The 26,971-nt window shown below is 35.4% G+C and overlaps 1 protein-coding gene across 2 annotated transcripts in view; it reads left to right on the top strand.

The window, feature by feature from the left end:
* The window catches only part of HBS1L (HBS1 like translational GTPase), a 93,872-nt gene that overhangs the window by 31,167 nt on the left and 35,734 nt on the right, over positions 1 to 26,971 (top strand). For both annotated transcript variants that reach the window (XM_001099850.5, XM_015137402.3), the window contains one exon: positions 22,973 to 23,081. In XM_001099850.5, coding sequence (XP_001099850.4) covers positions 22,973 to 23,081 — 109 coding nt within the window. The remainder of the gene's footprint in view (positions 1 to 22,972; positions 23,082 to 26,971) is intronic.

The raw sequence follows: 26,971 nt of genomic DNA, 5'->3' as shown, positions 1-26,971 counted from the left end.
CCTTTACACCTTTACTGAATTTATTAGCTTTTAAACAATTTTTTAAAACAATTTATTAAACAGTTTTTAAAAACAGTTTATTAGTTATTTTAAAAGTGATTTTGTGACCTATATTTGCATGACAAATGGAAAATAATAGTTTAGCATTACTCTTTCCTGGAGGAATTTGCAGCTGCTGCTCTACTGTTTTCTGTTGTTGCATGTTGCTAACTAGCTACCTGGATTCTGCCACCTCCAGTGTGGCTTTTATTTCTACAGGAGTTTCCCACTCTCCCTCTGTTCTTCTGAGCCCTGCTGGCTTACTTTTCCATTTGTCCTCCTATTTGTTTTTATCATCTTTATTTTATCCTCTGTGTCTTTCTTTTAAGCTCTTGTGTCAGATACTGTATTTTCTTTGCTATACTTGATATCATAAAACTTTAAAAACCCTTTTTCTTTTTACATTCAACTGTTACATATTCTTCATCTGCCTTTTGTTTTCCTCCATATTTATTCTTAGAGTATTTACCTATAGCTTCTATGTCATGCCCTCTTTGAATATTTGAAAAGGGAGGGATTTCTTTTTTGACAGCATTTTATAAAGAATAATGGGAGGGGTGTGGTGACTGAGCTCGGACCACCTCGTACTCGTGAACTTGCTGTTTATCCTTAGGTCATGTTGCAGCAGTTTTCTCAGCAGTGTCAGTTTTCTCTCTTTGAGGCAAAACAGAAACAGTGAAAGGCTAAGTGAAATTCTCTTTCGAAGGTTTTTGTGATTTCCTTGTCCTTGGCGTGGATGGGTTCTGAGATTCTTCCTTAGCCTTCACTGTTGCTATTTTCCTTGTTGGGTCCTTCAGAGGTATGTTTCCAACTTTGGAGAACTCTGGCTTCTGGACAGAATCTGGAGTCCTATGTTTCTCATGTACACTGAGTTTGATCCACATTTCTGTTTGGTAAGATATTCTTCATAGTTTGTGCTTTGGTATTATGACTGTTTCCTACTTTTTTGAAAATGCAGTATTCTGCTTTTCTTGCTGTCTCTCTTTTGGGAAAATGGGATGGGTGTCTTTTGGAAGAAGAGTGGGATAGAAACATCTTTGCTTTGGCTCTTAAAGTGGATGTATTTTTCCAAGGGCACTTGTTAGATTAGATACCCCCTTTTCAACTGTGAAACTAGACCGATCTGAGACGCTTGTGACAATTTCTTTCTCGGTGTGTGATACAACAGGCCTTGTCCTAAAGATTTAGGAGCTTATGTATAATAGCTCCAGTATCACGTCAACTTGATACCACTAAACATTCCAGAAGATTTCTCTTTTTTCCCCCAGAGAAATTTTCAGTATTTTAATATATCTATAGTTTTAGAATGTGAACTTCCTAGTATTTACATAAATTAGCCTCTTCTGGTAATAAGTTAGAACTAACTTCTAAAATAATATATTACATGTTAACATATCTTAATTTAGACAATATTTTAGTTCATTTTGTTAACAGCAAATACATATAACCTTAGAGTGTTATTTTATAATTGTGTTATACATGCCCATGAATGAACTGCTAAAAAAGCATATATTTGGGGAATAAAATTGTGGAATAATCTTAATTTTCTGATGTTATTTTCCTTGCCACCTTAAATCTACCAAGAAAAAAAAACACCCACAAGAATATGAAACTGAGTAACACAAAGTCTTCCACAGGAAAATGCAGAAATTAAAATTCATACATCTTTTTTTTGGGGGGGGGGGAAACAGAGTCTCGCTGTGTCACCCAGGCTGGAGTGCAGTGGCGCGATCTTGGCTCACTGCAAGCTCCGTCTCCCGGGTTCACGCCATTCTCCTGCCTCAGCCTCCCGAGTAGCTGGGACTACAGGCACCCTCCACCATGCCTGGCTAATTTTTTGTATTTTTAGTAGAGACAGGGTTTCACCGTGTTAGTCAGGATGGTCTCGATCTCCTGACCTCGTGATCCGCCTGCCTTGGCCTCCCAAAGTGCTGGGATTACAGGCGTGAGCCACTGCTCCTGGCCCATCATTATTGTTTTAAAGGATCCTCTTCTCAGAAAAATATTATTTATGGATTAAAATTTTATAATTAGTCAACTGGAAGATAGTTTTCAACAGAGTAGATATTATGTGAAGTGAGGTTTCACTCTTACGATTCCTATTGAGGCTTTTTCTACCACTGGATTAATTTTATTTCATTGAAAAAATAGTTAATGTTAAAAAAAAGTGAGCATTGAGAAAAATAGTTGGTCTAAAAGTCTGGAAAAACTATCATGTATAATTTAAATTGGCCATTTTTCACAGTTTTCAAAATTGGTATTTCCATTGCTTCACAAATAAAGTAGCTGATAAATGTTTATACTAATCAGATCATTAAGATAATTGATTGTTGAAAAGTATTTGCTTGGTTTGAAGAAATAAATGTATAATTGAGCTACTATTGACAAGGTGTGCTTTAAGTAATAGTGGTTTACCTATACTGGTTAGAAACCTATTATATATCATTTTCCTTTTCTCTTGAATTTTATCTAGTTTTCCCTTCAAGTAAAACTTTTGTTTAGAAAGTAAAGCCTACTTTTATATGATGAGGTTATATTCTTTCTAGCATTGTTTTACCATTTTCATAGTGTTAATCTGTTAAACTTTACATAGTATATCTGTATATGAATATCTTTAATATTATTTATAACTCAGGTGATGATTGTCATACTTTTGGTTCTTATCTTTTGTTGTTGTTTTTGAGACAGTCGCGCTCTGTCGCCCAGGTTAGAGTGCAGTGGCGCAATCTTGGCTCACTGCAAGCTCCGCCTCCCGGGTTCACACCATTCTCCTGCCTCAGCCTCCCAAGTAGCTGGGACTACAGGCGCCCGCCACCACGCCCGGCTAATTTTTTGTATTTTTAGTAGAGACAGGGTTTCACCATGTTAGCCGGGATGATATCGATCTCCTGACTTCGTGATCCTCCCACCTCGGCCTCCCAAAGTGCTGGGATTACAAGCGTGAGCCACTGCGCCCGGCCACTTTTGGTTCTTAATGTCAGGTTGTTCCCTATTGAAGATTCAAGAAGTTAAAAAAAAAGATAAAGGAGCTATAAACAGTTTCCCTAAGATCATTATTTTCATACTTGTTTATTTTGCTGTATTTGTCTTTCTCTTAGCCATCTATGTATCTCATCAGTAAATGGGAAACATAGTAACATTTGATTTTTATGAGAAAATGCAACCTCTTTTTTTTTTCCTGCTCAGGTCAAATGTATTATGAGATTTTATCTTTATCCTGGAAATAAATCCTGTGATTAATTTGAAAAGTTTATATTACAAAGAAATATGAGATATTATGAATCCTACTAAATCTGTATGAACTTTTCAATAATGCACTTAAAATGCCTCTTTTATTTGAATCCTTTTTAGTAGATTGTTAACATAGTCATATTTAATGCATCTTTTTTGGTTTCCCCTTTTGAATATATTTTTCGTTGAAAATATTTTTTCACTAATTTATTCATCACTGAGTATTTTTATTTAGACAGGAGAATTTTATACTTACACAGGTAACTTCAGAATTAATTGGCTTTCTGCTTAAAATTATGTGGGCTTTGTAAAGGAAGTGGTTTATTTCAGTGAAAAAAACTTTAGTTCAGAATGTTCTCAGCTATGTTTTAAGATTCTCTTTGTATGTACACCTACACTGGAAAAACTGAAACACTAATTGCTTAATTTAAAAATAATTTGCTTTAGACTCTCAAAACAGCGTGTCTTCATGAACAGCTGGTACCATCTATGAATTACATGAATGTTAAATATAGAGTTTTCTTCTAACACTAATTACCTTGCTTTTTTTTTTTAACTTTACAAATTCTAATCACATTATGTATATTTGTATATACTTTCTTGTTTTATTCTAAGGCAATTATACATCCTTTTAGTAAAAAATAATTTTTGAGTGCTTTTTATGTGCTAAGTACTTTAGCCAAAGAATAGAATGGAGGGAGAGGACAAATAAAATTTAGCTTAGCCAGCATTTATTGCGTGCTCTTTTTTTTAAATTAGAAAAGCATGCTAGGCATAGGGGACATAAAACTAAGATACAAACTTTCCCCTTGAGTTTTAGAGTAGCCCCTTAGGGGCTAGGTCTCTGATTTAATAGAAGTACCTTTATGGCCAACTGCTTTCAGTCTGAACATGGTGACTGCTTTTTTCTGTTATTTGTAAAGCTTCCTGTTCTGGGAGCTACCTCTCAAGGGGAGATAGGATGGTGAATTAACATTTTGAATATCAGCTATGCATCAGGCTTTGTGTATGTTTTATTTGATCATTGTAAGAAACTTTGAGGTAGATGGAGAAACTGAGGCTCATATAAAATAAATAAATTGCCTAATTTTACATAGGTGTTAAGAGGCCAATTGTAATTCCAATAGAGTTCTTTGAATCTCCAGTGCCCTTTTCATTGTTATACATTACTTTCTTGCAACAAACTTTTATTCTGTAACAGTTTAATCTTGTTAAGTGATAAGTATCTTAGGGATAAAACTGAATCCATTGTCAAGGAAACCAACTTTATCATTAGTAGGGTATTTAAAAATTATTTTTAGTTTTTTTTTCTGCTAGTATTGTTTAAACAAGAGACTTGACATTCATGTATAGACAATTGTATGTTTCTAAATCCTGCAAATTAGCAGTCCTAAGAAATGAAGTCATTTGCTAGTCTGTTTAAATTTCAGATCACTTTGTGGTCTTTGGATTGTAAAACAACAATTCTGTTTGACTTAAAATACTGTATAATTTAGTTTCTTAATATTTGCTAGCTTGGTGCCATTGTAAGGACCAGCTTAAATAATATTGTTTATTGAGAACCAATTTAAGAGGAAGCTCATACCTAATCCTATGAAATCTAGAATTATGTAGCATTTTGATGCATTTAAGCAGTAATCGTAGGCAATATTAATGAGTACTTTACACCAAATGTACTAAATTCTTTATATCTGCTATCACTTAGTATTCATAATAATCATAGAGAGTTGGGATTATTTTTATGCTGGTTTTATAGTTGGAGGATCTGAAGCTCCAGAATGTGTAAACATCTTCCCCAAGGCCACAAAACGAGTAAATGGTAGAAACAGCATTCACAGCAATATGTTTGTGATACTGAAGTCTTCGTTTTTATACTTTGTGTGTGTTTCTACATATTAGAGTATATTAGTCCTTTTTTAAAAAGTGGTCATCTGCCTTTTTGAAAAACCCATTTTAACTTAATCATGTGCAACATTAAACAACTCTTCATTTTGCCCTCCCCTTAGTCTCTGACAACCACACATAGACCCTTTTTTAATACCAATAAATTTAGATTTCATAGTATTCCATTGTCTAGCTGTCTGGTTATTATAGGAACTTAAGTGTTTCAATTTATTGTTATATAAAAGATACAATTTTAGAGTGGAATTGCTGGATAAAAAGGGATGGTGATTTTTAAGACTTTTAGTACATATTGTACATATAGTACTTTTAGCACATTTCTTCAGAAAGATCATACTAATTCTTAAATTTAATTATTACTCATAATGGCATTGATAGTGTTATTTCATAAAGGATAATTATACTCCACTGAAGGATTTTGTATTTGTATTGAAGTTTTCATTCATTGACAGTGGATAAAAGATAAATTATGCAGTTTTTCTTGGGCTTATGGCAGTTACCTTGTGTCCCTGAAAATTGTGTCCATAGTGCATTGAACATGCTGTTATAGGTCGGCATTGCCAAAAATACCATTTATCCATGAGAAAATAATGTCTGCCTTACAAGTTTCTGAGAAGTAAAGTAACCCATATGATGCAGTTGTCATAATGTCTTGCTCTTGGAACATGCCCAGGAAATGATCATTGAACTTAGTTCAAAGAAGTAATGTTCTTTTATTACTACTTAAGGAACAAATGCGGTTAAAAAGTGGATTATTATGTTAAAGTCTAATGAATTGAGATGCTCAAGTTACTTCCACTGAGTTTTTTTTTTTTTTTTGGAGGGATTTTTAAAAATTCTTCACAATGTTTTTATGTAGGCCCCTTTACCTGTTACCCCTTTCTCCATTTAGCCATTTTAACAGTCTAATGTATATTCTTTCACATAACCATTTATAAAAATAGACACATATAGGGATTTTTTATTATGGTTTTGTAAATAAAAGGCATACTATATTTTTCATTTTCCTTACCCCCCCCAAGAATACACTGTCAAGATAGAATAGTTATACATCTACATAGTAGTCCCCAAACAATATTAATTTCCTTTTCCTTTACTAATTGCTTTAAAATTCGTTATATTTGTTACTATGGAGTTATTTCTGGATATTGGTGCCATTACTAAGTCTTTTGCTCACACACAGAAATTCAAAATGGTGTTTGGAAATAATGTATTATATCTGGAGATATACAATGATCTTATTTTATATCTTTTTAAAACTAAATGTTTTTTTTAGGATTATTCAAATGGAGTAACCTCTCCCTGTCTTTAAGGTCATGTTTCTGAAAATCCCAGGTTGAAATAAGGATTATGCTGAATCTATGAAGACCTGTGTATGTGTATTTTATTGTCACTAAAAACTGTGTGTGGCACCTAAATATACAGAATATTAGTAAATTTTGATGCCATTTAAATTTGATTAACACAGTTTAATTTTCATTTATCATCTCTGATTCTAGAACCCTTGAAGTTTTCAGTAAGGTCCTTGTAAACCTTTTTTTCCTTATTTCAGCTCATGCATACTGTGAAATTTTTATTTCTCCTGAACTTTTTCTTGTATCCAAATGTTCACTATTTTTCTGATTTTTGTGACCAGAGTTGATTCTCACTGCTAGTTTCCACATTAATTTAGAAGAGCACTGGTACTTGTGTCAGAGTGCTTGGATTTAGATATCAGCACTAGTCGTGTGTCCTTTAGCAAATTACTTAACACTATGCCACAGTTTCCTCATTTGCAAAAGTAGGGTTATAGTTCTTGTTTTTTCTGGTAGTTGCAATGCTAAATGAGCCGTTATAGTATATATTAAGTCATTATAGCATTTCTTGGTGTGTGGTTGGTACTTACTCAATTTAGATTATTCTGCATTGCTGAGGAGGTATTTCTCAAATATACATTCTTAGCTTTGCTTATAAATAATATGCCTAAGCTTAGGACAGAAGGATTAATGTGATTAGGGAGAGACTTAAGGGTAGATAGTTCCAGGGATAGGGATATAAATGAGATCTCTCAGAGAGTTTGGGATAAATGAAAGAGAAGTCCTAGGACAGAATGTTAAAAAACACCAATGTATTTGTTTAGTGTAGGTTTTTTTCCTTGTTTTTTTTAAAGGTAGTATACTATTTCATTCTGTAAAGTAAAAAGGCTTCGTTTTGTAGGCTGTCCTATTTCTAGTCCAACAAAATTTTCAGTCACAGTAATATTTTCAAATAAAATATAAATCTTTTTGAAGGAAAATTATTAGTAATAAGAATTCTTAGTGCTATAGAGTGGTCATAATATAATTTAAATTCATTGCATGTATTAGATTATAAATTTGCATATACTACCTCAAGGTATATAATCCAATCTAATATGTAGGTTGAATTTGTTCGTTTAAATGTCTTTGTTTTAAACAATTGCTGGTTCAGTGCTATTTACATAAAATTGAAATCTAGGCTTAGTGCATCTTTTAGGTTGTTTTCTTCTATTGTGATAGGAGATGGATGCTTTATAATGGATTTGATGACACAAGTTATGCTATAAAGCTGCTTTAAAGTGGGAAAGTAATTCATAACAAATAAATCACAATCAGTGCAACAGTGCTATTGAAGGAAGTGGTTTATTCTCTATAGCCTAGGTGGGGTACTTTCTGAATGTACATCTAGTAACTAGAATTTAAATGTTTAGTCAGATTCAGTGAAATGATTTCATATTTTAAGTAGTGTTTTTTTCATTGGAAATTTAACACTGATTTCTTTGAAATTTTGAAAATCTTAATTTTTGTGTGTGTGTACATGTATCTGTATGTACTGGCACATTGAAACATTTATAGGAATAATATCGATTGATGGCAAAAGTGTACTTATCTGGAAAACCTCAGTTTTTTTTTTTGGTTTGTTTGTTTTTTTTAAAATAAGCTTGAGTATTGTTTTCACCAAGGCATTTTGATCTGAATGACTTTAAATTGTGAATTTATCTCACATTAAAAGTCTGTTGTGAATTTGTTTTGAATATTTCTAAGCCATATAAATATAAAAAAAAAATTCCCCTTTTTGAAATCTTTCAAATCACCTTTTCACAATGTCAAAGTAATATATTAATGTAATAAAAGGGAAAAAAGTCACTCATAATTTTCTTACCTTGAGATAGCATAATTTATCTTTGCTTTATTTTTTCAGTTTTTTTCTATGCATTTCTATATGTTAAGGTTATATTATACATACATTTCTGTAGCCTATATTTTCCTCCTTTTCTTTATATATTTTAAAATGTGGAATAAATTTTTACATCTCAGTTTGATTCAGAATACTTTCAAAATATTGATTAAAAGTTATAAAGGCATTTTAAATTTAAAACGAAAACTAGTGTTCTACATTAGTGTTTCACATCTTTATAGATACTAATTAAAATTGAAATTACTTAATGCCACAAGTTTACTTTTAGAAATTCTCCCTTGTAATATTTCTCACATTCAGTTGAGGATTTTATGTGAAGAAAGAAACCCAACTTGATGGTTTGGATTGCATTTAAGAACATTATCCCTAGGCAAGAGTTTTCATTAACTAGTACCCTATTTTATGTAGATGATAGTATTAAAATGTTCAAACATCTTGCATTTGATGTCATTTAGAGATAAATGATCTATTTCTATGGGGGAATGATTAGGATTATAAGGACATAAACCCTAAAAGGTCATCTGATTTTCTGATTTGAGGCAGGTCTTCAAATGTCTTTTTAGTTAGGAACCTGAAACCAGTCAACAATAGGTTAGGTGATTATAATTTGCAAGTAATGTTAAATGAGTGTGAACAAATTGTTTAATTTACGTAAGCCCGACTTCTCTATCTATAAAATTAGTTTTATACTAGATGAATAGTTCTAAATCTTTTTTTCTGACCCATGACACGTGAGAGAACACTTGTCAGGATCAGTGTCTCCTAGTGACAGTGGTTTTTAAAAGGGGGAGGAGCAAGGATGTCCCTATTATTTTGATGTACCTGTTCCTCCCAAGCTGAGAATCACTGGGTTAGAGAGTATGTTCCATTTTTTCATAAATAAATAATTTTATTAAATATTTGAGTGCCTAGTATGTACCATGCACTGGACTGGATGTTGTAAAATACATCAGAAAACAAACTTCTGGAGCTCTTAGTTTAGTTGAAGAGGTAAGGCACTATATATTTTACAAGATAGACAGAAAACAGTATATGCTACACGAGAATATGCAATAAAGTCTTGATATGCAAGTTACGTCATTTTGGTCTGGAGCTATTATTTTTAGCAATTTGAGATTATCATGTGTGACCTAAAGTTGATAGGATTATGTTGTGATATACACTTTAGAGGCTAAATATACCTTTCTCACCTCCCCAAATCACCGTTCACAGAGTGTTAAGAGAACAGTATCCAGGTGTTTATTGCCAAAGGAAGAATAGCCTAGCCTTCCGGTTTCCCATTGGAAGTTAAAATTGTAGTAAACAGAAACTTTCTCTTTGTTAAGCAGAAAATGATCTAACTAGTAGGCTTTAACTGTGTATTAGGACATTCTGAAATGCAAACATTAAACCTAATCAGAATAATTGGTTTTAACATTAACTCTTACTCAGAAGTATCTGAGTAGATGTTAATGATGGTTAACCTCACTTAAACTCACAAAATCGTGATCTGGACAAAGCATTAATATTTTTAAAGGGGCTGGGCACGATGACTGAGGCCTGTAATCCCAGCACTTTGGGAGGCCAAGGTCAGGAGTTCAAGACCTGAGGATCACCTGAGGTCAGGAGTTCAAGACCAGCCTGGCTAACATGGCAAAACCCCATCTCTTCTAAAAATAGAAAAATTAGCTGGTCATGGTGGCAGGCACTTGTAATCCCCAGCTACTCGGGAGGCTGATGCAGGAGAATCTCTTGAACCCAGGAGGCGGAGGTTGCAGTGAGCTGAGATCGTGCCACTGCACTATAGCTTGGGCAACAGAACAAGACGCCATTTAAAAAAAAAAAAAAAAAAAAGGCTGGGCGCAGTAGCTCATGCCTGTAATTCCAGCACTTTGGGAGCCCAAGTTGGGTGGATTGCTTGAGCTCAGGAGTTCAAGACCAGCCTGGGCAACACAGTGAAACCCCGTATGTACTAAAATACAAAAAACGTAGCTGGGTGTGATGGCATGTGCCTGTAATCCCAGCTACTGGGGAGGCTGAGGCAACAGAATTGCTTGAACCCGGAAGGCAGAGGTTGCAGTGAGCCAAGATCGTGCCATTGCACTCCAGCCTGGGCAACAGAACGAGACTCCGTCCCCCAAGAAAAATAAATAAATGTGTGTGTGTATTTTGTGTGTGTATGTATATTTAGAGGCACTTGGTTGGCAGTTTTTGTATACATTCAACTTCAAAATCACCCTGCTTCAGTTACCTTGGGAACACCACTTCCATGAGGTTCTGAGAAGATTTAGAGGACAGAGAGTGGAAAGGGGAGGGTGCCTTGGAAGCAACCTAGAGAACACCAGAGCGAAAACTCCACTAATCAGCCATGTGAACTTTTGGAAACTCACTTAAATTTTCATCTGTAAAATGATGGACAAGATCAAATGACCTCTAACATATGACTCTCAAATTGTATGATATGTGAATCTCAATTCTATGTAAGGATTGTATGAGGAAGGTAGATACTTGTTTTCAGCCTCCCTCTCTTTTGAGTATTAGTGTTGCTTCATTGGCTGCCTTCTCATTCTTCTTTTTCTATAAGCTATCTAGGTCTTGAATCTTCATGTGTTTTAATGTTGTTTAGCATTCCTGTAAAACTGATTATCCAGCTGTTTTCTATGGATTTCTATCTGTATGTCTGGGTTATTTTTTGTTTATTTGATTTTTTGAGACAGAGTCTTGCTCTGTCGCCTAGGCTGGAGTACAGTGGCATGATCTTGGCTCACTGCAACTTCCACCTCCTGGGCTCAAGCGATCCATCTTACTCAGCCTCCCGAGTACTTGGGACTACAGGTGTGTACCGCTACGCCCAGCTAATTCTTGTGTGTGTGTGTGTGTTTTTTTTTTTTTGTAGAGACAGTTTCTCATGTTACCCAGGCTGGTCTTGAACTCCTGGGCTCAGGTGATCTGCCCACCTCAGTCTCCCAAAGTGGATTATAGGCGTGAACCACTGCACCTGGCCTCTATCTGTATGTCTTGAAGGAATGTCTGACCAAATGTGTCTATATTCATGAACAGTGTCTAGGTTAGAGTCATAGCAGTCATTTAGGTTCCTGTGTTTTGCCTTCCTAAGATTTAATTAATTTTCATGTTCTATTAATGTATTGACTCTCATGTCTGTTCCTTCTTACTCATTTCCGGTGCTATAGTACTTGTTCAGCTGCAGTCACAGTGGTTGTGGTCTCCTAGAAACTTATCTTAATTTCTCTGTCTCTTTTTTCTTTTCATCTTATCGTGCTGTTCATCACATCTGTTAGAATGAAAGCTATCTGAAAATAGTCTGTCACTCATCTTTGTGTCCTCAGTGCCAAGAACATGCTGTAATTTAACCTGAAAAGCTCTAAAGATCCAAGATCATGTCTAGGCAGTCTTTAATAAAATAAAATTTTTGGTGACAGTTTCTACTTAGGAGGAGGAAGCAGAGTTCCTCTATGGACTGTTGTAATTTTGTACTGAATGAAAGGAGTAAGAGAAATAAGATTCTGACCAGCAGACTTCTCTTAGTTTCCTGGAAGGTATTTCCTGTTTGTTCATGGCATCACCATCTACCCTTTCTTTCTTGGCAGAAAATCTGAGGACTGTCCTTTCTCTCATCTCCTCCATTCATTCAGATATCCAGGATTCATGATTTTACCTTGTACACTTGTCTCGTTTCCTTGGGTTTTGGCTCTGCTACCCGCCCCCCGTCAACCATCTGCTGATGCTTAAATACCTGATATAGAATGTCATTGTATTTGCATATAACTTATGCATATCTTCCTGTATACTTTTAAATCATCTCTAGATTACTTTTTTAAAAGTACCATTACATGAAAAGGAATCTAGATTATAAGTAATGTGGATACCAAATGCTATGTAAATAGTAGTTAAATACTGTATTCTTAAAGTTTTTCCAGTATTTTCAATTTGTGTTTGGTTGAATCCATGGATGCAGAACCCAAGGATATGAAGGACTGACTGTAATATCTTTTAAAGTAATATCGTTTAAATATTCCTTTGTCTATCTCCATTGCTCATAGATCACTTCATAGAATTTCTTACATGTATTTGTACAACAGTCTTCTAACTGCTTTCCTTTCAATCTTGCCTCCACAATCCATTTTCTATTCTGAGGTCAGAGTAAGTTTTAAAAGTATGATATGTATCTCCAATGCTTAAATTCCTTCAGTGGCTCTTGTGTTTCAAGATCAAGTGAAACGTTAGACGTAGTCCTAAATGAGTTGCCTGCTTTTCTAAGCTTATGTCTCACCACATTCTTGGATCTGTTTATTTCTGTACCTAGCACAGTGTCACACAGTTGGCATTTCTCGGCCTTCCCTTCATGAATGAATATGTGATAGCCAGAGAGTAATTTGTGTCTGTAAATGTCCTGGTATCACATGAGAAAAAGAGGAAGTTGGCATTTTGGTGACTGTCAGAGACCCACGGACTATGTGCTTTCTGTTAGTTGTATGAAGCATTAGGTATTTCATATGTGCCAGTCATTTCTCTTAAGTACTTTACATGTATTGGCTCATTTAATTCTCAATTCTTCTAACATCTCTGTTAGGCAGATACTATTATTTAATGGACGAGGAAACTAGGCATAGAGAAAAGTTAAGTGATTCACTTGAAGTCATGCAGTGGCAAGGCCTGGCTTCACACTCAGGTTGTGTTGCTGCAGAGTCCATGTCTTATCTACCAACCTAACTGGCTGGTGAATTGGAGGCATTTGGTGTGGAAAACTTGTTGGGATTCCCCTGTAAGGGCATGAAAAGTATTCATGTAACTTTATATGTACTTTATTCTGTTGGTAATTACCTCAGAGGCTCTCAGTAAATCTTTGTGAAATGAATCTAAGAGTCTTTCATCATACATTGCTGAAGTTGGCCTCTGTGATTCATGTATTACACAAGAAGCTATGGCTTCCTTCTATTAATAATCACAAATCTTAGCACAATAAAATTAAAGTATAATTTTCATGAAAGTAGTGGCTTTTGCATGAAACATGGAAATAGATGAGCCATGGCCATGCATGGGAGAAAACAAGAGTGTTTATGTCAGGGGTTCTCAGTCTGTTTATGGGAGTTGCAAGGAAGAGATGGATCTTGAAGGGTAAATTGTGGTCATGTTAAAGACTAAATGTACAAGTAGATTTTTTCTGTACAGAGCTATGGAGTATATTTTAGCAGGTGAGATGATGAAAACCCTAGTGGACAGAAGTAGAACATGGTTTGGGGAGCAAGAGATAGAAAGCAGAGACACCATATCAGATACTAGAGGCATGAGTCATTTTTATTATAAAAATAATATATAGTCATTGTAGCATAGAAGTATATAAAGTTTGAATTGAAAAGTCAACTCCTCTCTTTCCTACTATCACTCCCTAGAAGTAATCACTTTAAAAAGTGTGCACTTTTTAATGCCAGTCGCATAGTGGTGTGATATAGGACCATTGCTATATTATATTTCAGTTGCTTTTTCTACTTCATGTGTCATAGTGATCTTTTCATACATGTAGGTCTTCTAATTCTGTATCTGTAGCGTACTATTCCATTGTTTAGATACATCAAAGCCGTTCCCTTATATACATCTACAATTTTTTGTCATTACGTATGGTAACACAGTGAACAATCTCATTCATATACTGTTGCACATTAGTGTTAATGTTTCTATAGGCCATATTCTCAGAAGTATGGTGTACATAGCAACATTTTTTTTTCCCTTTCCTCTGCCACACCTCTGACTTGTGTTTATTGACCTGGCCCATTTATTGCTCACTTTCTTTTGCTGAGGAGTTTTTTCTCACTAGTTTGTAGGAACTCTTTATTTTTTTTCTTTCTTTTTTTTTTTAGACTACTTTCGCTCTTGTCGCCCAGGCTGGAGTACAATGGCACAATCTTGGCTCACTGCAACCTCTGCCTCCTGGGTTCAAGTGATTCTTCTGCCTCAGCCTCCCGAGTAGCTAGATTACAGGTGCATGCCACCATGTCTGGCTAATTTTTGCATTTTTTAGTAGAGATGGGATTTCATAATGTTGGCCAGACTGGTCTCAAACTCCTGACCTCAGGTGATCCACCCGCCTCAGCCTTCCAAAATGCTGGGATTACAGGTGTGAGCCACCATGCCTGGCCAGGAACTCTTTATTGTATATATTAACTAACCCCTTGCATGTATTTTCCTCACATATTTTATGCTCACTTGTGGTATCTTTAATCAGGGAGAAACTTTTTTAATGAGACAATGCCTCACTCTGTTGTTCAGGCTAGAGTTCATTGGCACAATCATAGCTCACAGCAGCCTCAAACTCCTGGGCTCAATCGATCCTCCCATCTCAACTTCCTGAGTAGCTAGGACTACAGGTGCATGCCACTATGCCCAGCGAATTAAAATTTTGTGTGTGTGTGTGGAGACAAGGCCTTGCTTTTTGCACAGGCCAGTTTTGAACTCCTGGCCTTAAGTGATTCTCCCACGTTGGCCTCCCAAAGTGCTGGGATTTGTAGGCGTGAGCCACCACGCCTAGTCAGGCAGAAATTTTTATAACAGATTTGTACATCTGTACCTGAAGTAATTATACACATATTTTTGTGTTTTTCTCTTTGCTTTACGTTCATATCATTAATCGATAAGGAATTTATATGATATGCTGTATATATGATAGAGCCTTTTCTCCAAATGAATTGGCCAGTGTTCCCAGTATAATGTGTTGAATAACTCATCCTTTTCCCATTGATTTGAAACACTTCTGCATATACTGAATTTCTATTTATAACTACATATAATGTATACATTCCTATATATTTTTTCCATATATTTAATTCCTGTTAATTCCTATATATAACATTCATGTAAATATATTTCTACTAATTGGATTATTTGCAGATGCCCTACTCTAATTCATTGCATTAGATATCTGGTATCTTGATATCTGGTAGTTCAACTTCCCTGTTATTATTCTTAGTTTATTTTATTGGTCATTCTTTCACATTTACTCTTCCAGAGGAACTTCAACATCAACCTGGCATTTTTCCCCCCAAAATAGTCCCATTGGACTTGTTCTACCAGATCATTCTTAATTTGTTATGTACTCTTGAAACTTATCTGCATGACACTTAAGCAAATAAAAAACACTGAGTTCAAGCCAAGGTAAGGTACTTTGTGATACTATTTATCTGTGGTGAGATACATATTTATTGTAGTATTTCTTGATCCTATTATCACCTAAAATGATTTTAAAACTAAAAGAAGTTAGTAGGTACAGAAATAGCCAGTAAAACCAAAAATTATCAGTAAACATGTACTGATAACAAACTTTAGCCATTACGTGTTTTCTTCCCGGGATATTACTATAGAAACAATAAAATAATTTTATAGAATAAAGGTCTGATTTTTTAGTTTGGTATGAGAATGTCTTAAATGCTTGTATGTATATGATATGTATTATATCATGGTGAGGTGGGGGTACATTTTTCAGATGGGGTAAACTCAGTCTCTGAAATATCTGATGACTAGGTTAAGGCTCAAGTTCTGTGAATTGTCTGATGGCCGAGCCTTAGATTTCTAGCCATAGTAGACTAGTAGGATTGGTTGCCCTTGTGTATAAAAGATATCTGTAGATTGTAAATAGGATCCTAGGGCTGAAGCTTAGGGAATGCCTTATAATGGCTTGGAAAAGGTGAGGAATTATAGAATGATGAGACACAGCAGAATATTTTATGGAGAAATCATCACATATACATTTCTATGGTTTTTCTCTTTCATAATCTTAATTTGGCTTTCCTCATTTCTAAACAGTTTTACTACTTACCCTTCCAAAGAATATTTAATACTACTTCTGTTTTACTTTCTACTTATTAAATGAGAAAAGGAGTCCATGAACATAAATCTACAAAAGATCTTTTTTTTTTTGAAAAAAAGCCATTTTTTCAAAACTTTAGCCATATAGTCTTTAAAAGTTTATTGATGAGTGCCCACATTTAGAATTTTTGCCCCACTGACCCCTGCATATGCCTTTTCTCATTTTTTTTTTGCCTCCTCTTTATTACTTTTGAGTCAAGTCAAATCTCATTTCATTTGCTAAGCCTTCTAGAATTACTCAGTTACATATTTTGAATTTCTCTTGCTTATTGCCTCTACAGCTCAGCTTAACAACTTTTATAACTTGTCTCTCAGAATAGTGTAGAATACGCTTTTTGATAATAGCACTAGGTAATTCGTATCTTTTTTTTTTTTTAATTTAGCTATGTCACAGGCCACAGTTTTATGGCCTCTGGCAGATCAGCCTGTCTGAACCCCAGTTTCTCTAAAGAAATGTAGGAGTAATTATACCTATTCTGCATGGTTGTGTAAAGGTAAAAGACCATGTAAAGCACCTGGCTGAAGAGCATATGAGAGTGCCATGTTGACTTTCTAGAATTTATATCTCAACTTTGGGAGGTAGCTGGTATTAAATGCAAGGAGTAAGTAAAGAGAGTAAATTGAGGAGGTTATTGCCATCTAAGATAACTTATAAAGACAGTAGAGGTCACCTTATAGTTTCACAATTTAAACCCTTAAGGATTAATCATTAAACTGTATTTATTGGTGACTTGTTACAGGCAGAGCACTGTGTCATGTGCTGTGTACTATATGAACGTGTATAAGGCATTTCCTGACCCCTGACAGCTAGTATTCTGATAATGAGTGTGCTTAAAGACCAAAGGAATGATTCAGAAGAGCATAAATTGGGGATATGCAAGCAGAGGGTTTCATTAAATTCAGCGAGTCTGTATCAGTTGTGTGATGTGAGAGAGATCTACCTTTGCATCCTTCATAAATGAATATACATTGGAAAAAAAGCATCTTCAGGGCAAGAGACCTACATCATTTCATGGTCAAGAGAAAACCTAGACTCTATTTAGATCTTAGCCCCAGGAAGGAACCAGGAGAGCCCTGGGGAAAGCAGCTTCTCAAGGGGTAACCACTAGGGACAGAGGAGGCAGTTTCTAATTATGTTTTGCTGTAGAGTTGGCTGGAATATGAGAGAGGTCAACTGGACAGGCAATGAGGTAATTTGGTTTAAGTGCAAGCTCTGCCACTAAGGTCAGGTCACTTATTTGTCCCTTGTTTCTTCGTCTATAAAATAAGATTAGACTTGATCAGTTGGGTAGCCCTTCAGCTGGGTGGCTATTATTTCTGTCTGAATGAAAACTCTACCTAACAAATGATCAGTTCTTCTCTATTCTAGAGACAGAACACTAATGATGAATATGAGAGTTTTCAGAATATGTATCTTTTGGGTGATCATGATTTGGTGGGTGGGTTTTGTGAGGCTTAGGGGAGGACATTGATGATCTTTCTTTGGAATGGTGCATTTTACTTTTATCTCATAATGGGCTAGTTGATTTAAAGGACGTCTTAGTGGTTTAATTCACCTCTTAATAGGAAATGGAAATTTTACGTACTTCATGGAAAAGTTTGGAGGAAACTGAAGCTAGTGAAATTAAATGAACTGCTTAAGCCATAAGGTGACAGCTAATTAGTGGTAGGGCAGGGACTAGAATCAGTGCTTCCTGTTTTTTCATCCAGTACTTATTTCTTACTGTCATATTTTGGGACTTACTGAAAATTTAGTGTTCAATTTCTTGGGATTGTTAAGTGGTGAATGAATTTCCAGTTATTTGGGGAAGATGAGAGAACACAGTAAACATTTTACATTTTAAAAAATATGATGGATTTGATTATATATATGTATCTCTTATTGATCTGTGACTGGTTATTTTAGTTATGAGTTCCTTTCTGACCTATATCAGTAGAGTTTGCCTGCCTTCCAGAATGGTGCTAGCCATGAGGGGGACTTTGTAATGTGATTGAGTAAGTAGAAGTATATCACCTTGCTTTTAAGAACAGCTTAGTGGATAATTTACTGAATGTATGTTTTTATCCTTGACTATGGAGAACATTATTAATTTAAATTAATATATTTCCAAAATAGCCTTAGCCATGGTTATCTCTCAAAAGTTCTAGAGTTGGACTTATTAATGTCCTTGAAATAGCCTGCAAAATTTTATATGTATGGTACATTTTTCTATGAAGAATGCCCCATGGTTTTTGTTAGTTTTTAAAAGGGGTACCTGACTGAAAATAAAGATTTAAGAACCACTGCTTTAATGGGGTGGTATTCAAATCCATACTAGACTTTCACTTAAATAATTGCATTTTTGAAATGCTACATCACAAGTTTGATGTTCTATAGAAAAGTCACAAAAAGAAAAGTATTATGATATTTATTGTATCCCTAGAAATATTACAGGATCACATTGCAATTTTTGTGTGTGCTTAGAACCTTTTATGCCATTGTATGACCCACCTACTTTTTTAAAAGCCAAAATTTCCATATTTCAGTGCACTAAATATGTTAAGTGGGACAAGAAATTTTTTACGTGCAAAATGGTTGGAAGATACTAAGATGAACTATAACAGGAAGTTGGAATTAGTGTTGTAAAGACTGGATTGAGACATTTTCATGCTCTATGGTTTTTTTTCCCTCCTTTTGACAGAGGCCAGAATCCCCCATGCCACTTTTCCTTGTTTTAATCTGTCAGGATGTCTCCTTGTTCCTAGCACACATGCATGCACATAACCACACCTCATCATCGTCATCATCATCATGCTCTTAAGTATCCTCCTTCCTTATCTCCTCACTCACCTCTCACTACCCTTTGGCTGTAACTTCAGGAACTGCTTTTTCATGCAAAGCCAATCCTTCTGTAATTCTCAATCTATTTTCCTAGTGTTTTTTTCTACTCCTTGCTTTACTTCATTTATAGCCTCTTAAACCTCAGGCTCTGGAAGGTAACTTTGTTCTCTTTCCTTCCTTTCCATCATTATTCTGTTATCATCTTCCCCCCTTGATTTCTGTTCTTTTGAAGTTACTGTCTTTAGCTGAGCCAGCCTTCTGTCAGTCCTTACTGCTGTCATCTAGTGAACAGCCTCACGGTCACTTCTCCTTACTCATGGGAGACTTTGGCAGCTGGCTTACTCTTTTCTTCTCTCCCTAAGCTCTTCATGATCACCGCTCATGACCCATCTGTACCACCAAGTCCAACACTGGATTTTCAGTTCTTTGACTATCTTATTTCCAGTGAGCTTCACCTCTCATCAGAAATTTACTAAGATTTCTTCTCCTTCTTTACTTACAGACCCCTCTGCTTTCTCCTAGTGCATCAGGACTCTTCCTTTGTCATTTTATTTATTTTTTAAAAATCAGCTTAGATTTCATTATTTGCAATTTCAGTGCCATATAATTTCTTCTTATACCTGTTGGATAGATCCTTAACTCTTAATGAAGCAGTTAGTGTCTTCTCTGTGCCTTTTTCATTAATGGCTGAACATTGCTAGAGAAAGTCACACAAAGGCAGATAGATTCCACCATAAATTCATTATCACAAATCTTAAATGGGCCCTCAATACTATCCAACAGTTCCTTTTATTTTTTAAGTGTTCAGCTTACTCTGTTTTTGCACAGCAGTTATTGAAAACCTTATTCACTTTGCAAATCTTTTTACTTTCCTTGGGTGGTCCCAGAGCATAATTAGGTGCTGTATTACGGAGAAAATAGAAATCATCCATTAGGAATTTTCATTTTCCAGTTCCTAAACATGCAAAGCTGCCTTCTGTTGAAATAAAATAGCGTTTCTCCTGTCTCAGCTCAGTTTCTACCTGTACTTTGGATTTCATCTCATTCTACCTTCTTAGAAATTCTAAAGTATTGATGATCTCTTCGTAATTTATTCAACTAAACCTTCTCCATTTAATCTTTCCTGTCAGCTTGATCCCATTTCCCCTTTCTATTGCTCTTCTGCCATATTATTCCCTTTTCAGACAAACTTTTTAAGAGAATCATTTTCATACATATGCAATCCCTATCTAAAGTTCTTGGGACCTGATTTGATTTAGAATTTGGAATATTTTGGATTAGGAAAACGTTAGCATGTACATACCATCTGTAGTATAATAGCCCCAGTGAATTGTGGAGCAGTTCCCTGTAATCAGACACATTGCCATTTCTGTCCTGAAGTGTGTGGCTGTCACTTTCAATAGGATCAATAAGTGCTATCAATAAATAGCTTCATATCAGTCCATGTTAGATTTTGCTTCCAAATGAGTTATTAAAATAATAAAACCCAAAACTTTAATATTTCAATGCTTTTGGATTTTGAAATTACAGATGAGAAGTAGTGAACATGCCTTCATTTTTCACCTTATATTTTTTAACCTAGTTTGGCTTTTACTTTCTCACTTTTTTCAAATGACTCTTGCTAACTCTACCAATGACTTTTATCTAAAGTGATCATGTCACCAGTGAATGTTTTCAGTCTTCATTCGGTTGACTGGCCCAGAGCCCCAGATCCTGGTGATGCCAACTCCATCAAACACTCTCTTCCCTTAGCTTCCTTGGCACCACCCTCCCTGGCTCTCCTTCACCTTTTTGTAGGTGTATTTTCTGTTATCTTGGCATTAAATGCTAGAGTTCTTCCAAGGCCTCTTAGGACCACTTCTCTTCTTGCTCTGTGCTCTCTCTCTTGGTGGTCTCGCCTGTATCTATGTCTTCAATTACCAATTATGTGTTGATGCAGCTCAGACCTCTCCTTTGAGGTCAACCAACATGTTCAATTGCCTATTTAACGTTCATTGTCATTTGGAACTCTCAAATATTAGGTCCAAATTCCTAATATGTCTCAATTTCAAAATTTTCCCTAAACTGTTTGTTTTCAGATGTCCCTTTACTTCATCCTCCTCTCCCTTTCCCCTTCCCCTCTCTTTTGTTTACCTCATTTTGATAACTTCTGCCTCTGTTAGAGCAAGCATTAGGATCTTTGGTATGACCTAAAGGTCCTGCACTCTCTGGCCCTGCCCATCTCTCCAGCTTCATGTAGCTCCCTTCTGCTCTTAATCCCTCTGAGGAACTGTGCTTCCTCCTACAGAAGCGCCATTATACAAGCTTCTCTTTCTGCTTGGAATGCTCTTTCTTTCTGTGCTAGTTATTATAATTTATATTCATTTTCCCCATCATAGCTTCAATTCTCACTTTCCCAGAGAAGCTCTCTAAGTCATGTGCCCTATCATCAAATCTTATGGCACCATATATGGATTCTTTATAACACTAATAACGATTTTAATTGTACTCTTTTTTTTTAACCATTTAGTATGTTTTCCCCACTAGAATGTAATCTCTCTTAGAGCAAGTGTTACGTCTGCTCTTCACCATCGCATTTCCAGCATAGTGCCTGGTGTATATAGGCAAATAGCAAACATTTTGAATGAATTTTATACATTAACTTATCTTTTCTTATATTGTTAGTGGTTTCTGTATATGTATTTACCAATGTAGCACATGCAGTTTCTATAGTTTTATGTGGATCCAATCCTGATGGTATTTTTTCTGAAAATTATAAAGACACATTTTCAAAAGTTCAATGAATTATGTAGGGATCAAATGCAAAAAAAAGTCTTTCTTTGATCTAGCTCATAATTTGTTCTCCTCCATTCCTCTATTTTTAATTTTATTTATTTGTTTGTTTATTTATGTATTTATTTATGGAGACAGAGTCTCACTCTGTTGCCTAGGCTGGAGTGCAGTGGTGCAATCTTGGCTCACTGCAACCTCCGCCTCCTGGATTCAAGCGATTCTCCTGCCTCAACCTTCTGAGTAGCTGGGATTATAGGCATGTACCACCGTGCCCAGCTAATTTTTGTAATTTTAGTAGAGACGGGTTTCACCATTTTGGTCAGGCTAGTCTCGAACTCCTAACCTCGTGATCTGCCCACCTTGGCTCCCAAAGTTCTGGGATTACAGGCATGAGCCTGTAAAAATGCCCAGCCTTTTTTCTTGTTTTTGAGACGGAGCCTTGCTTTGTCACCCAGGCTGGAGTGCAGTGGCATTATCATAGCTCACTACAACCTTAAACTCCTAGGCTCAACTCATCATCCCACCTTAGCCTCTCGAGTAGCTGGGACTACAGGCACGTGCCACCATGCCTGACTAATTCCCCCATGTTCTTAATTCAGTTTTCTACATTAACCTCTTTCCCCAGATTCTTTATAGATACCAGTATTTTAGTAAGTCTAGTGTTGTGTGCAAGTAAAATATAAACTATATTCCAGCACAATTCAGTGGACTCTCAACTTGTTCATCAGTTCGTAAATCTCACAGGATTAAAAATAGTTTAGCCATCTGCTAACTGACCAAACAATTTTAGTATTGTGAAAGGGTGTGGTAGGAAAGGGAGGTATAGGGTCTAGGTATAATGTCAGAACAAGGCTCAGTGCAGAAACTACCTTGTGACCTCTTAATACTGAAACTTAACAGTCAGTTCAAAATTAGGAAGAGATTTGGTGGAGGTTAAGCATAGGAGAGTCCTGACAATAGGGGATTTCCTAGATTAAAGTGACAGATTTTCTTTCAGCATTAATATCTTACTAAATTTTTTAGAGACAAGATTATGTGTTTATAAAGGCATTTATTCTGTGAAAGTTATAATCCATAATTTAGAATAATACGTAATAGATTTCTGTATATTACTAAATAAATTAATTGGCCTTTTATATTTTACTCCTTAATTAGGAAAACCAGTAGATTCCCAGACATCGCGAAGTGAATCTGAAATTGTGCCAAAAGTTGCTAAAATGACTGTATCTGGAAAGAAGCAAACTATGGGATTTGAAGTGCCTGGGTAAGACTTTGAGTACCCCCCTCATCCCCACTCCCACCCCCACGTTTTTGAAATCAGTATTGCCTCCTATTAGTCTGTAAGAAAGAGACTGTTTCAATTTTGCATCATATATCATTAGCATTGAAGTATCATATATCCTCAGCGCAACATAGTACAAAGAGACAAAATGAGAAATTAGGCTTGATTCTGGCCTTATGTTGTGTGTATTACTTACTCTACCTCACTGTCAGTTTTCTCACATAAATATTTTATAGCTACTTTAACGTAAAAAAACCTATGATTTTGTGAAACCTAGCACTGTGAGATAGGGAATTCTTATACCACTAGGTGGCAGAGATAACCAGATTTCGGAGTGAGTCCCGAATCATGGAATCGTTAATTAAATTTTTTAATAACTGAAATATTTTTAAACTCTTTTGGATTTTTGTATTGAATAAATTGGACCATTGTAGCAAAGACATACGATATGAAACATACCTAGAATTTGAAACAAGTAGTGAAAAATGGAAATAAAGCATACCTTGGTAGCACTTGTTTGTTCTTATCACAGTCTCTAGAATCCTTCCAGGAGTTTTTATAGACAAGGGAAGTGAGTTGCTTTGAAGCCATTAATTTTTAAAGTAAAATTTTTCAGAATTTTCAATTATTCAATAAATCTTTTACTTATAAATTGTATGTATTTTTTCTGTCAAAATGATAAAGAAGCATTGTTATCAAATATAAACAATAGGTTTTTAACTGTAAACAACAGATTTTTATATACAGACTTTTTTTCCTTTTTTTCTCCCTTTTCCCAAGTTATATTTTTAAAAAAATATAAACTCAGGAGCCTTATTTTTTTTTTTCCTTACACTATTCTTTTGTCTAAATTAGTGAGGTATCATGAGTTTTGGTTGGGAAGAATGTTAATTATCACCTAGTTCAATTTTTGGGTTTTATAGAAACAAGACTTTATTCACTAGATTTCAAAGTCAGTGAAGGAAAGGACTCCTTATCTAGGACATAGTAGGCATTCAGTATACATTAATTGAATGATTGGATGAATGAAAAAGTTAATTTCTATCATGAGTAACTTTAGCCTGTTAAAATAATTTAGAATTCTGATTTGGTCTCAAAAAGCTTCATGTATGCCGTTTTTCCTTCTGAACTGGGATTGGGTTGTCAGAATTATAATCGCCCCTTTTGTCCTTATTCTTGAGTGCCATTTAATTCTATTATGGGATTTTTCCATTAGAAAGAGAGAGAGAGGAAATAAATAGAATATACAATTTATTGTTCTAAGGATTTTATAATCTTAGTTCAAAAGATTTTTCAGAAGTCTTAGCAACATGCAAATAAACCCAAAATAATGTATTATATTAGAGGTAAATGCATAGGTATCTAAATGAATAATTATAACGATAATGGGTAATAAATGTGTCAATAAATGTGCGTAATTTTTAAAGCTCTGTAAGTACAATGCAGGCCTTTCAGAATTTTATGACTGTATTCTTCATGAGGCCAGGGGGCCAGGGACTGTTAATGTTCATCACTGTATTCCTTTTACAGAATAGTTATTAAATATGTGTTGCTCAGAATCCTTGGGGAAATACATATTATTTTAAAAATAAACTTACAAATAATATAAAGGTAAAAAATCCACCCACGAGGCAACATTTTGATGTGATTCTATGGGAGAAGTTGTTAGAATATGAAAGGTCTGTAGTTATAGATTGAAATACTCAGAAATGCTCAAGGCCAACCAAGTTGTACTATTATAGGAGTTTTTTGAGATTTATAATAGGGATAACACTTAACCTGTTCTGGGTTAGTCTTAAGAAAGCATATAGAAACACAATGAAACACTTTTGAGTCAAGATTTCAGCATCATAGATTTCTATATAGTGTGATTCTCAATGATGTCTTATTTGAAAAAGGATATGGCTGGGTGTAGTGGCTCATGCCTGTGATACCAACACATTGGAAGGCTGAGGCGGGAGGATTGCTTGAACCCAGGAGTTTGAGGGAGCTATGATCCTGCCATTGCATTCCAGCCTGGTCAACAGAGTGAGATCCTGTCTCTATTTGGAAGAAGAAAAAAAAAGGATAATGCATAATGTATTGCTTGGAAGGAACTGAAACAGCAAACTTTCTTTTTCTTTAATAACATTAAAAATAGTAGATGCAAGGAAATGCATGTAAGTAGAAATGGAACATTGCATATAGAAGAAATATTCTTCTTTTAAACTCTTAAATCTCAATTATTAGCTTCAAGTATTTAACTCAAGAAGAAAGATTAAACCTCTAGATTCATCTATAGTTTACTTTTAGAAAGGTAGTTTAGAGAAAAAAAAAGACTAGTCATTTTATAATATTAGATAAGTGTACAGGGTGGGCATTGTGGCTCAGGACTGTAATTCCAGCATTTTGGGAGGCTGAGCTGGGAGCATCACTTGAGCCTAAGAGTTCAAGACCAGCTTTGGCAATATATTGAGATCTCCTATCTCTACCAAAAAAAAAAAAAAAAAAAAAATAGCTGGGTATGGTGGTGCATGCCTGTGGTCCAGCTACTTAAGAGGCTGAGGTAGGATCACTTGAACCTGGGAGGCCAAGACTGCAGTGAGCCAAGATTGTGCCACTGCACTCCAGCCTGGGCAACAGAGTGAGAGCGAGAACATCTCGATAAAAAGAAGGAAAGAAAAAAAAAAGTTTACAAAATGATACCAGAAAGCAACTGAAAAAAATTCAACCAACTTATTCTTTCATTCATACCAATCAGTAATTAATTATAGGCCTGAAATCCAAGTGGTCATTTTTAGACCTTATCTTAGATATTTTTCAAAACTTAAAACATTGACTTTTATTTCGTAATATGCAGAAGTTTTTTTGACTAAGGGCAGACTTACCTAGGATACTTTTCTAATTACTTTGGTCACTTCCCACCAACACTGTAAAATTTTAGTGAATTAATTTACAGTTTACCTAAGATTTACTTAAAAGGGGCCGGGTACAGTGACTCACGCCTGTAATCCCAGCACTTTGGGAGGCCGAGGCAGGTAGATTACTTGGGGTCAGGAGTTAGAGACCAGCCTGGCTAACATGGTGAAACCCTGTCTCTACTAAAAATACAAAAATTAGCCGGGTGTGGTGGCCAGTGCCTGTAATCCCAGCTACTCAGGAGGCTGAGGCAGGAGAATCGCTGGAACCTGGGAGGCAAATGTTGCAGTGAGCTGAGATCGCACCGTTGCACTCCAGCCTGGGTGACAGAGCGAGATTTCATCTCAAAAAAAAAAAGATTTACTTAAATGGAAATGCTATCCTGAAAGCGTGAGCTTCAAGCCCCGGCCCACTCTGTCCACCATAGCTGTCTGCTTTGATCTGTTTTCCATATTGAATTTAGTGTAAGCTTGCCTCTGAAGAAAATGTTTTGCAGCTAAAAGCAAAAAGATATGGGGCCCGAGATTGTGATTTCTCCCAGGTCTGATCCAAACCAGAGCCTGTGTCTAGTCACAGTAGATCACTTGTGTTATAGTTTGTAGGGCTTTTTACATTCTTCTAAATACAAAGTTACCATGTTTTGCTTTTAGAACTAGCTGTGGTCATTCAAACAAATATTTGCAAATTAGAGTCTGATTTCACTTAATTTAGCCTGTTAGAATCATTTAAAACTATGGAACATTTTCCACATACTACTGTTTTTACCTACTAGTTTAAGATGAAGTGCATCTGCATCTGTCTAAGTAGTGCTCAAAAATGAATACCTAAATTGGTTAGTAGAGATTTGAAAAAGCAAAATAAAATGAGAAAGGGTATGTGGCTTTTAATGAAGTTGCAAATATAACTAATGTGACTCTTTTCCTGAGGCATATTGTGAAGGACTAATATTGGGCATATAAAAATGCCCTGACAGG

This window comes from Macaca mulatta, chromosome 4, assembly GCF_049350105.2.
Source record: "Macaca mulatta isolate MMU2019108-1 chromosome 4, T2T-MMU8v2.0, whole genome shotgun sequence".
In the NCBI taxonomy this organism is placed as follows: domain Eukaryota; kingdom Metazoa; phylum Chordata; class Mammalia; order Primates; family Cercopithecidae; genus Macaca; species Macaca mulatta.
The sequence above is the reverse complement of the archived record's forward strand: the minus strand, read 5'-3'. Positions and strand labels throughout refer to the sequence as shown.